Source organism: Enhydra lutris, unplaced genomic scaffold (assembly GCF_002288905.1).
Source record: "Enhydra lutris kenyoni isolate GAN:26980312 unplaced genomic scaffold, ASM228890v2 scaffoldscaffold2, whole genome shotgun sequence".
Lineage (NCBI taxonomy): Eukaryota > Metazoa > Chordata > Mammalia > Carnivora > Mustelidae > Enhydra > Enhydra lutris.
In genome coordinates, this window is record NW_019154086.1 from 34,899,495 (window position 1) to 34,914,380 (window position 14,886).

Below are 14,886 nucleotides of genomic sequence, written 5' to 3' on the forward strand. Positions count from 1 at the left end.
TTGGATGGGAAGGCAATGGGGCAGTCGCTCCTGTGTGCAAGGAGACTTCCGCCTCTCTAGCCCTTCCAGAATGTTCTTTCACCATTCATTAAAGAATTACAGATCTGAGTCAGACCCATGGCTCATACCATTTATGGGTGACACGAATCAATATTCTGAGAACATTTCTGATTAAGGAAATGAATATCCATTCGGCCCATGGCAAGATCAAACGGCAAGGGGGTTGAACAAATGCTACAGAATATCCCAGGAGAGGATCTAGCCTTGGTACACAAAGAACTGGACATGTCAGTTTACTTCCTACTCTTCTGGAATAATCTCAAAACAAGTGGTGGAGGTCACATGAATTCGGAAAGAGACAGGAAAAGCTCTGCTGAAATGTTGCAGGACCTGAATAAAGAAGAACCCTTATAAACAGAGAGAAAAGGAAAACACAAAGCAAAACCAGTAACACTTTCACCATTACAAACGAAAACTGACAAGTGAAAATCTGTTTCTGAGATGTCTCTAGATAATGTCTAGACTATCACTCGTCTCCAAAGCCTTTAAGACTTTTTCATCCTCAAAGTCATATAAGGGGGCACCTGGGTGGCTCAGTCAGTTCAGCGTCTGACTCTTAATCTCCGCTCAGGTTTTGGTCTCAGGGTCCTGAGTTCAAGCCCTACATTGGACTCCATGCTGGGCTTGGAGCCTACTACTGAAGAAAAAAAACAAAACAAACAAACAAACAAAACAAAACAAAAAAAAGTCCTATAAGATCCAAAGCCCAGACATACAAAATTCTCTTTTTAAGAGAGGCTTCCCCAAACAGAGGAAGGCTAGATCTGTCTTCACTCGTGAGGGGTTTAATCACTTTCCGAGTTAGGAAATGCCTTCCTGAGCCCGGGTCTTGGATATATCTCCTGCTGGTCACCTGTATAGACCAGCTAGCACCACACTCCCCCAGAGGAGCAAACATGCCTGGAATGTGGCTGTGCTCTCTAGCAATTTCAGGGAAGAGCTCTAGGACCTTAGAAAAAGGCATTTCTTTGTTTTATAAACAACACAAAGGAAGAAGCTTCTTTTCTTATTCCCTGTGCTAACTCTCAAGTTCATTTGGAATACTCTACTTGGGCCATTTTCAAACCTTAAATAGATTTTACAACAACCTGTCCCTCTTGGTCTTCCTTAGCCTTTGAGAAGTTACTTTAAAAGATCATTTAAAACGTTTTAGTTGGATGCTTGATAATTTTAACCTTTCTCAGATGTCTCTCTTTAATGATCTGAGAACCACTGTTAAAATACTCTTAAGAAGGAGAGATACCATCCTGGGTTTATTTTCACTAAGCTTTTGTTACAGTCTTAGGGTTGTTATTCACCAGCTGTCGGTGCACTTTAATCGCACCACGTGGGAACCCTAGCCCACTCGAGTGGGAGGGATGTGGAGGATCCCTGAGGACAAAGAGTGAGGGACTTCCCCGCCTCTTCCTCTACCACTCCGCCCAATAGAACACCTGCCTATGATGACTGTTTCAAGAGGATGTTTCCAGTTTCCAAACAAATAAATAGGTCGACGACCTCTAGATGGACCACATCACAAGGAGTGGACTCAGAGATGAAGCCCTCTTGCCTTCGTCCGGTGTGAGGCTGGCTAACCCCTCAGCCACCGGTGCACCAGCAGCCACAAACAGGACTGTTTATTTAATTTAGCCTCTGCATCAACTCTAATGGGAAAGTGGATTCACTAATGTTTTCCCAAACGGAGTATCTCTTTGGATAGAAATCATGGGGTATTTGCTGTCTGGTTGATGGTAACTGACTGCAAAATGGCCTCAGGTCCCTTATCTAGGAAAACTTATGGCCGAGACTCAAACTACCAGATGTCACCTAACCCAAGGCTCATGGGTCCTATCTTTATCAATGATTAAAATAAAGGGATTTTTAAACCACTCTCTAAATATAAAAGCACACCTAAAGCACAATGCATTCATTAGGATTCATGAAGGTGAAAATAATCATGTCCATTGCTCGAGACGTTGAGGGGATCACAGTGAAAACATGAGCTTGATGAAGCCCCCAGACCCAGTGCTTGGTGCTTAACAGGTACTCAGCAAAAAATATAGAGTAGCTACTCTTGACTGTTTTTAGGGAGTCTTAGACCAGGGAGTGGAAGCAGGGAAGACAGAGAGCAGACACGCTGCAACCCTGTCCCCGCACACACTTACTGCGTCTCAGCCCCGAGCAGCATCTCCACTTTCTCACTCGCATGGTTACTAAGGATGGTCAGAGTGAAGAGGTGGTTGGCAGAGCTCTGTCTTGAATAAAGCATTGTGGAACTGTTCTTCCCAGGAGAGGAATTCAGCTCTTCATTGTCACAAGATTCCACCAGTAGCTGATCTCTTAAGGAATAATCATTGACGTTGTAACTTTCTTCACTGTGAGGAAAAGGGAAAAGAACATGTCAACAATTCAGCGGATAGGACTGTGACATGGTCAGTTTTCATGTGGCCTTTGGGGAGAAGGTGTTGGGCGGGGGGAAGGAAGGATAAGGATAGAATGATTTATTTTAAAATGTGAGCTGGAATCTGAATTATATATATATACAATGATTATGAATCAATATACACTTCCCAAATTAAGCCCGTAAATTACTATTTCTCTGTATTATGCTAAATTCTATCTCAGGTTTAAAAAGCAATAGTAAACATGCCCTTCAATGGACGAATGGATAAAGAAGATGTGGTCCATATATACAATGGAGTATTGTGCCTCCATCAGAAAGGATGAATACCCAACTTTTGTATCAACATGGACAGGACTGGAAGAGATTATGCTGAGTGAAATAAGTCAAGCAGAGAGAGTCAATTATCATATGGTTTCACTTACTTGTGGAGCATAAGGAATAACACAGAAGACATGGGGAGATGGAGAGGAGAAGTGAGTTGGGGGAAATCGGAGGGGGAGATGAAGCATGAGAGACTGTGGACTCTGAGAAACAAACTGAGGGTTTTAGAGGAGAGGGGGTCGGGGGGTTAGGAGAGCCTGGTGGTGGGTATTAAGTAAGGAACACTGGGTGTTATATGTAAACAATGAATCTTGGAACATTACATCAAAAACTAATGAGGTACTGCACAGTAATTAACATAACACAATAAAAAATAATAATTATAAACGCTCTCACTTTCATCTTACATTATGCTGGAACTGTTGTCACAAGAGAGACACACACACATAGTGGTAATGCTCAGACAGGTATGCTTCCCCAGTCTTCCCTCTGTCCACAGAATAAAGAGGGACTCCCAAACCTACCCACGCTCTGGGTAACAAGGGCTCACTCCCAGACTCCAAACTACCAGGCACAGGGCAGAAGGAGAGTGTCAGAGGTCTGCCTGAGCTGTCTGTCCTTCTCCCAACACACATAGCCTCACCACCTGCTTCAGAAACTATCAGCACTGATTTCTCTATCCCCGCTTTTGCCCAAGATCCCCAGTAGTCCTCACTCCCCTGGACTCTCATTCCCATAGCACTGTGAACACGCCTGGTCTGGCCCCACCTTCCCTGAGCTCCTCAGCTGGTTTCTGAACCCCTTCTACTGGGTCCTCGGGAAATGGACCTCACGAAAGGAATCCAGCAAGATCTTAACAAATCCTCAGCCTTGTCCTTGAACCCTCCCTTTCTGGCCTTAAGAGAAATTTGGCTGTCCCTGGAAAATGTGGCCTCTCCTGAAGGTTCTCTGCCAGCTTGCTTCTTGGTGCTGCTGCCAGAAAATGATCACTTCCTCTTCCCAAAAAGTCTTTAGCTTAGAAGCTCATGCTGTCTGGCTCTGCCTCATAATCAAAGTCAGGGACAGACTCCTTATGAGTCATCGCCCCTTTTGAGTTTAGTTGCTGGCTATGATGTCTCCCCAACACGACTTTCTTGAGTTTCCATGGAGGGGAGCCTTCCATTACTCTGGCTTCTCAGTTCCTTGACTTCCTCTTCGCCAACCATCTTATCCTCTCTCCTTCAGCTACCCCACCATTGCCATACCTCAGACCTTGCCATTGCCATCAACCGTAACGTCTCTGTAATCCCAGTGTCAATCACCCTCTTCAACCATCGTCTCTCCAATTCCTTCTTTCTTCTAATCCTCAATCCCAGTCATTCTTTAGCCCTCTTACTCTACACCACATTTCCCCTGTCCTTAAACCCTTCACGCCCTCTCATTTATACTTATTAAAATTACCCAGCTTGGGCCTCTTGTAGTTACAGTATGTGGTTATAATCACTCCGTGCAAACACACTCACCTCCTTGGCAAATCCCAACCCTGAATAGATCCAACTCTCCCTCTACTCTGCCTGCATGTGTACCCTTGCAGCTAAACACGGGAGAGCTCTAGAAATAACTGCTGAATAAATGTATGATTATGTACTGTATCCTAATATATTCTAGGAACAAAACTGACTATTTACCTTAATTAAAAGTAATTGCAGATGTATGAACTCAGAAGAACTAAGAGAAAAGGAAACCCCTTGCACCTAATCAACTACACTAGGAATTTCAGGATAGGCCACTTTGCTCAAGATTTCTTAGAATTTCTCTCATTCAGTGGTGGACATCTGCCTGTCAACCCTTTCCTTATAGCTCTCCCTAGACAACTTTAAACATCTTTACCAAAATGTAGTTTGATGGATACCCCCCCTCAAAAAGACAGCAAGCAGTTATCTATAAAAGCAAAATACTACCTTCTGATCAAGTCTAACTGGTTGCTAGGGTAATCATCTGTATTAACTGAGAGTTCCCATGGCAAGATCATTTCCAAAGCTCTCCTGAAACTGCCTACAGACCAAGACGGCCACAGTCAGGATATATAAAAATAGTTCTCACATCAGAATAAGGTTTAACAAAGTTCATATGATTTTTACAAAAAGAGAAAGCAGGATACTACACTTTACAAACAAATAAGGTTATATAAATATATATATATGTATATATATATATATATATGTATGTGTGTATATATATATACACATACATATATATATATATATACATATATATATATGTATTCTAGAGTGAGAGAGCAAGCATGAGCATGGCAAGGGGCAGAGGGAAACTCTCAGGCAGGCTCCCCACTGAGTTCAGAGTCTGACGTGGACTTGATCCCACGACCCTGAGATCACGACCTGAGCTGAAATCAGGAGTTGGCCGCTTAACCAACTGAGCCACCCAGGTTCTCCAGGTTCTATTTTTAACAGGCCATTTTACCAGAAACAAAGCAGTCAATTTTTGGCTCTTCAGGGAAAGTTTATAATGTCTAGATATCTCAAACATCGACTTAACAGCTCAGGACTCAGGATAAACACCAAACCACAAAACATAAAAGCAAAAAAACTAAAATAAAATCTCAACAACATTAAAAACAAATGAACGGATGAGATGAATGAGGGCTTCATTGTTACCGTGCTCTGTCTGTTCCTCTTAATCTTCTGGTCCAACTCACAAGGTAAACAAGACGGTTGGTTAGGCAAAGACACCCCTTTCCAGTTAAAAATAATTTTGTTTGCTCAGAGAAATCCAAGCTTCCTAACGCGTGTGCATGGGTATTCAGGTAGTGCCCTAAACAATGACACTGTACAGGTATTCTTCCTATTTCCAAAGGAATAAAAGGCAAAGGAACCATCATTCAAGATGACTCAAGTTCTACCTATGCGGCAGTCCCACTAGAATCCAAGACCAAGAGGCCACAGGAAGGCCATGTAAACAGGCATGAATAAACTAGTTCAGTCTTTCTTCTCCTTTCGATTTTCTGAGTTCCTCTTTTCCCTAGTGTTTATATAAATACAAACAATATCCACTAGTGTGTTTCATTAATGCTCTGAATCTTTCTTCTGGGGGCAATTAAGGCCAGAAAAAGTAGAAAAATGAAGAGTGGTTTTTTGTTTTTTTTTTGTTCTCTTAAGCAATGACAATCACAACAGCATTAAGAACTGAGGTGACTGTGTGACCCCATTTCTGCCTGTTGTCCTGGGAAGATGAACTGTGGCCACTTTACAACTCTGTGAGGAACCCGCTTCTGTGCATCTGCACATCTGTGTCATTGATTATGACCGAACAGGGAACCTGCCCCACTGTTCAGACTTTTGCATCCAAACAGGACACAGGAAACACGTCTTTGTGGTGGTGGTTTGTTTTTTTTTTTTAACGGATTCAACAGCAATTATCCAATATCACTATTTCTTCTAGACATGTAAACTTGTTTATTACACAATAAATAACACAACTTCTTTACTTCTTTTTTAATAGACTTATATTAGAAAATAAACCCTTCACTTCATTTAACAGTAGTGAAATAAATTGATTATTTATGCTCACCTTCTAGTGTTCAAACCCAACAGGACAAAAACTAAAAAGCGACTCCATCTCGCTAGCACGTCCATCTTCTCCCACACACCCAGGCTCACACACTCAACCTCCTGAAAGTTCAAAATAACCATATTTTCTCCTCTCAGAATTTGCTAAATGCTGGATGAAATTCATTCTGCTCATGTCCGTCAGCACCTTACTTGCTCATGCTGCTACCAAAAGGATAACTCTGGGTTAAAATATGTGCCTCAGCAGGAGGAAGAGGGGCGAATCCACAGGCAGAGGCAGCAGCTTACAAACTATTGCCCCACTCGGCTTCCTCCCCCACGTCCAGGATAACACAGCCTCAGCGGGGCTGGGAAAGACACCCCTTTCCGGAGGGAAGTTGCTGCTAATCAGACTTCCCCATGTTTGTCTCTACCATTTAACAAACATATGGTTTACATAGTCTCCGAAACAATTTGGACCATGTAATTAGGAAGTTAAATTGCTCAGAAAAAGGCAAATGGAAAAACCACCTTTCCTTGCATGGAGAAGTTTATACGCGGACTTCCTCCGATTGTCTGATAGGAGCTGCAAGTTCGCCAGCTGCGCGTGGAGGCCGTCTGCTCTGCGAGGGCAGCAGCCCCTATCAGGTGCAGCAATCCAATCTATAGAAGTCTCTAGCTCTGTGGTGTAAACAACGAAGCGACTCCCTGTTGAAACCTACCTAAAGTTCTAGTAACCTCTGCTGAGATTCTTGTCTTTTTCTTTGAACCGAGATAGAGAACGATCTGTAGACAACAGGATGTGGTGGTAAACACATACCTCAACTCTTCTCCCTCAGGAAGGCATTCTTTGGTTAGGCACCCCAGACAGCGTGTGGTCCTACTCTACGCTACCTCGCCGCGTGCGTTAGAACACCATATACCTTACTGTGAATACTGGCCTTCTTAAAAAGATCACTATGGATCGCTGTGAACTTTCTCACCCACCAATTTCTCTAAAGGGTGGAAGTTTTCATAATGGGCCGATATTCATTACTTTTCAATCAGGACAGCACGTGACAACAGTGGACGACGTGCCCTCATTTTTAAAACACCACAAGCACATATATCCACGTGTGTTAGCGAGCGTAGGATGCCAGACACCAACCTCAGTGTGGGACTTGCTCTGGGGAGGAGGAGGAGGACAGAGATGGGATGGAGACACTGTAAATGCGTCTGTAATACTACCTCAGGTTTTTTTGTTTAGAGAGGAGTGCTCTGACAACAATATGGCAAAAAGTATCGCTTCAATCTAGATGATAGGTACGTCAGTGTTTGATAATTTTCTGTACATCTGAAATACTTTCTAAGCCCAGCTTGTAAACAAAAACTTAATAATAAATGCTTGATATATTAATAAATTAATAACAAGTAATAAATACTAATGAATAATTATATATTATATATTATATAATATATTAATAATAAATAACAAAAATGAATGTGTGAGGGTACAGTTGAAGTGACTATTGCATGATGGAATTTTTTTTGCCCTACAGACAACTGATTATTGGCAGATGACATCATTGCCTAAAAAGATACTGCAAAATGAGAGGGAATTCAACAAAGTGGTTGGGTTAAGGGAAAAAAAAAAGGTTTCCTGTGTATGAATGACAGTCTGTTAGAAAATGTAATAGAAGAAGTTATCTATCTTATTTATAATAGCCACAAGACCCATAAAATGTTTGGGATTAAACCTAACAGGTTTCTGCTATATGAAAACAGCCTCCAGATACTTCCTTCAGAAGCAGGCCTGAATGGATAGGAAAGTTTGATATTATAGAGGTATCAATTCTTCCTAAATCAAAATATAATTTTAGCAAAATCCCAATGAAGTACACACAGCATTTCTTGGTGAAGAGGGGGAATAGTGAAGCTGATTCTAAACCATACAAAAAATAAACATGTAAGCCCAGTCAGAAGGATTATGAAAAAGAATGAGAGTGATCCAGCCTTAGGACACATCGAAAGCATACTGTAAAACTACAGTAATTCAAAGACTGGGCCTGGGCCAGTAGTTGACAGATGGATTAGTGAAACAGAACAGTGGGTTCACAAATTGACCCAAACACATTTGGGAATTTAGGACATAGTATAGGTGACATTTCAGATCTATGGGGAATTAACAGGTTAGTCACCAAATAATACTGAAACATCTGAAAAATAAAAAAAGTTTGGATCCCCATCTCATTCAGTAACCAGGATATTTCCTTGGACCCAAGCTCAGGGCACATTAAGAGTCACAAGGAAGCGACAGAGCACAGACCCAGTCCTGGGCACTGACCCATCAGGGCCTGCCTTGTGCCTGGGGGAGGTGCTTTTAAACATGCAAATGCCTTCGGGAAAGTTTCCGTCTTAAACCTTTTCAGCAAACATTTTACTTTAAGTACATAAGAAGGATGACCAGGAGCAGGAATTAGGCTAAGTTGACCAAGATGGAGCCAGACATTGGAAAGGAAAGATGTGGTAGGGGATGTGGCGGGAAGGGTTGGATTGTGAAGGCTCGCTTTCCCACAACCCACTGCTCCCCAGCCCTAACTGTGAGTCGTCTCACATTTGACCATGGTGTCGTTCTGGAATTTTCTTTTATAGCTAAAATCTGACAGGTGGAAACCCAACCAGCACCTGCAATTCTTCTTCTCATAAGAGTTAAATTTAGAAGAAAAGATGCTATCAAGAATTGTCCAAACCAACATGTTTTTCTGCATATATCAAAATAGTGATGTGTATTCATTTAACACTCTCAGGTTCCCTGCTCTGAAAAACACTTACTTGGCCAGTGCCAAGATAAATGTCTTCTGAGCTAGCAGTTGCCTGAATTTTTTGTTTTCTCAGACTCTGTCCTTACACGCTGAAGGAATTGCTCCCCAAGGCCATCATGGCCCAGCACCCCACCAAATCCAATGAACTGAATTTCAGCACTATTCTCCTTAACATCTACAAAATTTGATTATGTCGAGCACCTGTGACAGCCTCTTCTAATGTCTCTGTGACATTTCTAAGTCATCCTCCTTTCGGGTCACTCTCCAAGATCCTCTCCTAGTCCCCTGCTTTTCACTCAGGGATTTATAATGGCTCCACCATTCTCCCAGTGTGCTAATTCACATGACCTGAGGAGGTTTTTATAAGATCAAAGGAGATTCTTCCTACTTTCCTTCAAGACACGCATAAAAATTCTTCCTGGGCAGATCTTAATTTGTTTCTCTTCCCCTTCTGAAAACACGATTTCTAAATCCCCATATTTGATCTTGTGCTTATTAACGAGAATAAAGATTACCCTAGTTAATATTTCTGGGACAAAGACTATTGGTCTATACTGAAATTTATTTTGAGTGAAGACAGATGTTGATTTCAGTTTTAAAGCTCGGTTTTAGAATAATACAAACAAGTTGTTTTTGTTTTTGTTTTTGTTTTTTAATATGGAACACATCATGAATTTGCGTGTCATCCTTGCGCAGGGGCCATGCTAATCTTCTCTGTATCGTTCCAATTTTAGTATATATGCTGCCGAAGCAAGCACTAGAATGATACAAACAAGTTTTGATTGAAGTGCTGTACAAGTTTCAAGTAATGAAGTACAGTATAATAGGTAGGAGTTGAGACTTGGTTTAGAACGTCTGGTAAGAATCCCAATTCCATCACTTACTCACTGTGATCTTCAAGTTACTGACCCTCTCTGTATTTTCTCATCTGTAAAATGGGAACAATATACCAATCTCCTTAGATTGTTGTAAGGATTAAGAGAGATAATATATTTATTATCTTATTGCACATAAAGCTCTTACAATCATGTCTGGCTCACAACCAGTAAACGTTAGCTATTATTTTTAATTTTCCTGACAGATCATGCATTTTAATTGCCTGACATTGTGTTAAAGGCTTGATAATTATAGGCACTTTGCAAATGGGCAAGGAGACTAAGCATGATTTGAGCTAAACACCTGGGTCAAGAAATTCATGGTGTGGCAGCACTCCCAGCAAAACAAGGCACAATATGTATCCAGAAGCTGATTTCAAACAGACTTACTTGCTCAGTTCCTCAAAAATAATTCTGAAGACTAACAAACATGCTGCAGGCTTCCTATTTCATTGTCATCATATAATAAATAGTTACAAGGACCGTGTTTGTTGGTAAGATAAGGATCTGATGTGAATCACCGTCCCCCCAAAATATGGCTAGTTACCCATCACAGGACTAGAGGCCTCCTTTCCCTCACCACGGATCTCCAGATTCCACACTCCAGGACCCTGCATGCCCACAGGATGCCCTGAACCTGTGGTCCTCAAAAAGGAGAGATAGGCAGGGCTGAGAGGTTGTTAGCACCTTACTCAAGCTTTCTCGCTGGCATAACCAGAACCAGAAACAAGCTCTGAAGGACAGGTAGGCAGCTTCTTAAGTTGGTAACAGGGTGACTACAAATGACTAAGTAAACCTCACATTCAAGTTTCCTTCCACTGACTTCTATGAATGAAAGGAAAAAATACACACTGAATTCACTTTCTTCAGCCACAAAGTTATCCTATCTCTAATCAGTCGTAAGGGATGTTGCAAGAGAACCGCTACTACAAAAGTGTATAAGCGATTCACATCAATTTATAAAAGAATAAAAATAGGGGCGCCTGGGTGGCTCAGTGGGTTAAAGCCTCTGCCTTCGGCTCAGGTCAGGATCTCAGGGTCCTGAGATCGAGCCCCGCATCGGGCTCTCTGCTCGGCGGGGAGCCTGCTTCCCTTCCTCTCTCTCTCTGCCTGCCTCTCTGCCTACTTGTGATCTATCTCTCTCTCTCTGTCAAGTAAATAAATAAAATCTTTAAAAAAAAAAAGAATAAAAATAGATCAATGGTTATTGCTCACTCACTTGTCTTCTGATATGGATGGAGAGGGAGAGGCATTGGGTTAAACATATTTGGTCCTAAGATCACATATCAGTGGCCATAAATCAGGTCTGAGCACAGAGTGCACCATAACCTTCAGACGTGTAACACTGGCTAAAGGTATCAAACCATTTTTTGAAACTATAAAATAATCTAGAAGCAGAAGGGCAGTAACTTGATTTGTGCCAAGCTCTTGAGAGAGAGAGAGAGAGAGAGAGAGAGGATACTAGGAATAATAATGATACTCAGCATGTTTCAGCCACTGAGCAGGGACTGTCCATTGTCTTAAGAGCTTTTTTTTTCTTTTTAAAGCTTTTATTTATTTATTCGACAGAAAGAGACAGTGAAAGGGAACACAGCAGGGGGAGTAGGAGAGGGAGAAGCAGGCTTCCCGCTGAGCAGGGAGCCTGATGAGGGGCTCAATTCCAGGACCCTGGGTTTATGACCTGAGTCGAAGGCAGACATTTAATGACTGCGCCACCCAGGCACCCCTGTCTTAAGAGCTTTACATGCATTATCTTATTTAATTCTCACAGAAATTCCACGAAGAAGATGAACTGTTAAACCCATTTTACAGATGAGGATACTGAGGCTCTAAAAGATTAACAATAACTTGCCCAAGATCAAATGGCCAGGATTTGAGCCCAGGTCTCCCTGACCCCAGACATGGATTTTGTGCTTCTTGGTCACCACAGCTTTTAGCATTGAATAGCAATGTCAATTCTTCCTATGGGCTAGAGGAACTGATACCCAAACTACTCATGACATTAGAGGAATCAAGGGTATGTGGGGCAGCCAGAGAAAAAGAGGATAAAAAGAAAAGAAACAGGGCTCCCATGCCTCTCCTAGTCTATCTCACCATCCTGAATTTAGAACCCGGTACCACAAGTGGTCAGAAATAACCAAGGTTTATGTTCCGGGAATACAAGTGCTTTGAATAAGAGAATCTTATGGCCTTTTCAAGATTCTCTTAAAATTAATTTCCGAGGAAGAAGTTTACCCTGTGGAGGAAGAGAGACAATGTCAGGTGACTTCAGCTTCTATGATAGGAAAGCCTTCAAAATAGAAAAACTCAAAATGGGGTCAAGGCGGGCTATGACCCTTTCCAGGGAGTTTGTGCAGCTGTAAGCCACTGGGCATTCAAACTCCTTGGGGAAACTCGGGTTCTGACTTAAGTGCCTGAACTTACGATAATGATCTGGTAGTAATTTTTATAGACAATCCTTTTTTAAAACCATGAGGATTTGTCATGTGTCTTAGAGTCCAAGTTATGTCAATATATAGAAGATTTATATAACAAGGAATCAGGAAATACAAATCCACGGCCTTAAATGTCTTCAGGAAGGAAATGTCATGAAAAGGAAACTCTTCCCTACACTTTGACGCTAGATTATCTAAAGGCAGAGAAAAGCTCACAAGTACAATTTGGTACTGGTTCTAATTTTCTCCTAGATCAGTAAGGGTGTTTATCAAAACAAACAAAGAAATGTACCAAGAGTCTAGGTTATTTTTCCCAATGGTGTTACAGGACGGCAGAAAGGTGAAAATAGTCTAGAAAAATGAAGTTAAAAAAGAACAAGCATAGGGACACCTGGGTGGCTCAGTCAGTTAAGCATCTGCCTTTGGTTCAGGTCATGAATGATCCAAGGGTCCTGGAACCGAGTCCCACATCGGGCTCCCTGCTCAGCGGGAAGCCTGCTTCTCCCTCTCTCTCTGCCTGCTGCTCCCCCTGCTTGTGTTCCCTCTCTCTCTCTCTGACAAACAACTAAAATCTTTAAAAAGAATGAGCATCAAGAAATTGTTCTGAGAGGGGACTGTGGAGTCAGAAACTCAGATTAGAATCCTGGCTTTGCTGAGAGCCGCTCCCTCTCTCTGCCTCAGGGTCCTCGGCCATAAAATGGAAACAGTACTAACCCTAGGTTGTTCTGCCAACTCAGTTATATGTTCCCTATGCACTTGGAGCACTGCTACTGGTACACTGTTCAAGCTCCATAATACAGGTTCTTATCATCATGATCACTCTTACTATCACTACTCCTCTAACTGCAGGGAATACCTGAAAACACCATGGTCACATTGTTTGTGGGTGGGGAATTCAGGAGAAGAATGGAAAAACAAATCAGAACGCGATACATTTACTGTTACAGACAAGACTAGACTGGACTTCTGCATTCTCTCAGTACGATGCCCAATGCCCCTCCCCCACCATCAGGCCCATGGATCCCGGTGCTCTGAACGTGCTGAAGGACACATCTCAGCCTATGGGAACAAAAAGGCACTACCGACAAGACACTCACGTGAACCACAGCCGGATAAGCAGCACCAGCCAAACAGAAGTGGGTTCTAGATCTCCAATCACTTCCGGCTTCTTTGACTTGAAGGCCATACTCCCTTCCCCGCGGTTATCCTAAAGGCAAGCCTGAGTTCTTTTACAGCATTCTTCAGGCTTCCCAAACTCCTTGTATGTTAATTAGTATCCCATGGAAAAGACGATTTCCAGGTTGCGGCTGGAACTGTCTGATCTAATCAGCTGTCAGCCTCCCCTGCTTCTCATTTACCACGTCCCACTATGTCCAGACCTAAGGGACGCATCCAAGCTGAACTCAAACAATCATGGCTCTCCCGTTCCCCTTTGTCCTATGCAAGCATTCCCAGCCTCCCCTCTAATGATAAGTCTTGGGACCCATGACTGAACTATCAGACATAAGAAGTCTTGAGAGGACTGTCTGGGAAAGGTTTTCCTCTGCTGATTAAAAAAAAAAAAGAAGAAAGAAAGAAAGCCTCTTGAGTAAAGAGCCCCCGTGGTCGGCCTCTATTTCTAAGCCTTGCCTCCCTCCTGTGTCTTTGAATGAAATCATGAGGCTTGGACCTGCAGAAGCCATCTGCAACTGTGAAGCTATCTGCCTGGGGGCAAAAAGTGGAGAGAGCACAGTACAGCTGAAGAACAGACAAGGGCTGAGTTACTTGTGACCACGGGGCCCAGACTGCCCCACTTCGTCACATGTTGCAGAGAGAAGGAACTGTCTAGAGGATCTGAACCACTGTTATTTGAGAATTGTTGCATATAGCCAAAAGCTTTCCTAAGTGATCCAACAGTGAATCTCCTAAAGAGAAATGGAGATGGAGGGTTTCCCAAGCTCACCTGACTTCTTGTGTGTGTGTGTGTGTGTGTGTGTGTGTGTGTGTGTTTGACGATTCACCAGTTTTATTACTTTAAACCCTTTAGTATGATAACACTTTTCCTTTCAGCTCAAAACATTAGTTGATATGATAAGACAAAAGAAAAGCAGTACTAAAAATACTTCCTCTGTAGAGCACACTTTTGCAAACAGAGTCCTAAATGTTTTTGAAATTGAGGTTATATGGCATTTATGGATAAGTTTATAGGTAAAATCCCAGAGATATGATAAGCCACAAGATAAAGAGAGGTCCAGATTGTTTTTGCCAAAATTAATCAAAAATTAATATCTAAGGGAGCAGAATACAAAAATCATATCCTTTAAAAATAAAGGAGAATTCAGGGGTGCCTGGGTGGCTCAGTGGGTTAAGCCTCTGCCTTCAGCTCAGGTCATGATCTCAGGGTCCTGGGATCAAGCCCCACATCGGGCTCTCTGCTCAGCAGGGAGCCTGCTTTCCCCTGCCTCTCTGCCTACTTGTGATCTC

The 14,886-nt window shown here is 42.3% G+C and overlaps 1 protein-coding gene across 1 annotated transcript in view; it reads right to left on the reverse strand.

The window, feature by feature from the left end:
- The window catches only part of LOC111150821 (Rho guanine nucleotide exchange factor 26), a 120,256-nt gene that overhangs the window by 12,360 nt on the left and 93,010 nt on the right, over window positions 1–14,886 (reverse strand). The window contains exon 12 of the mRNA XM_022508442.1: window positions 2,205–2,414. Coding sequence (XP_022364150.1) covers window positions 2,205–2,414 — 210 coding nt within the window. The remainder of the gene's footprint in view (window positions 1–2,204; window positions 2,415–14,886) is intronic.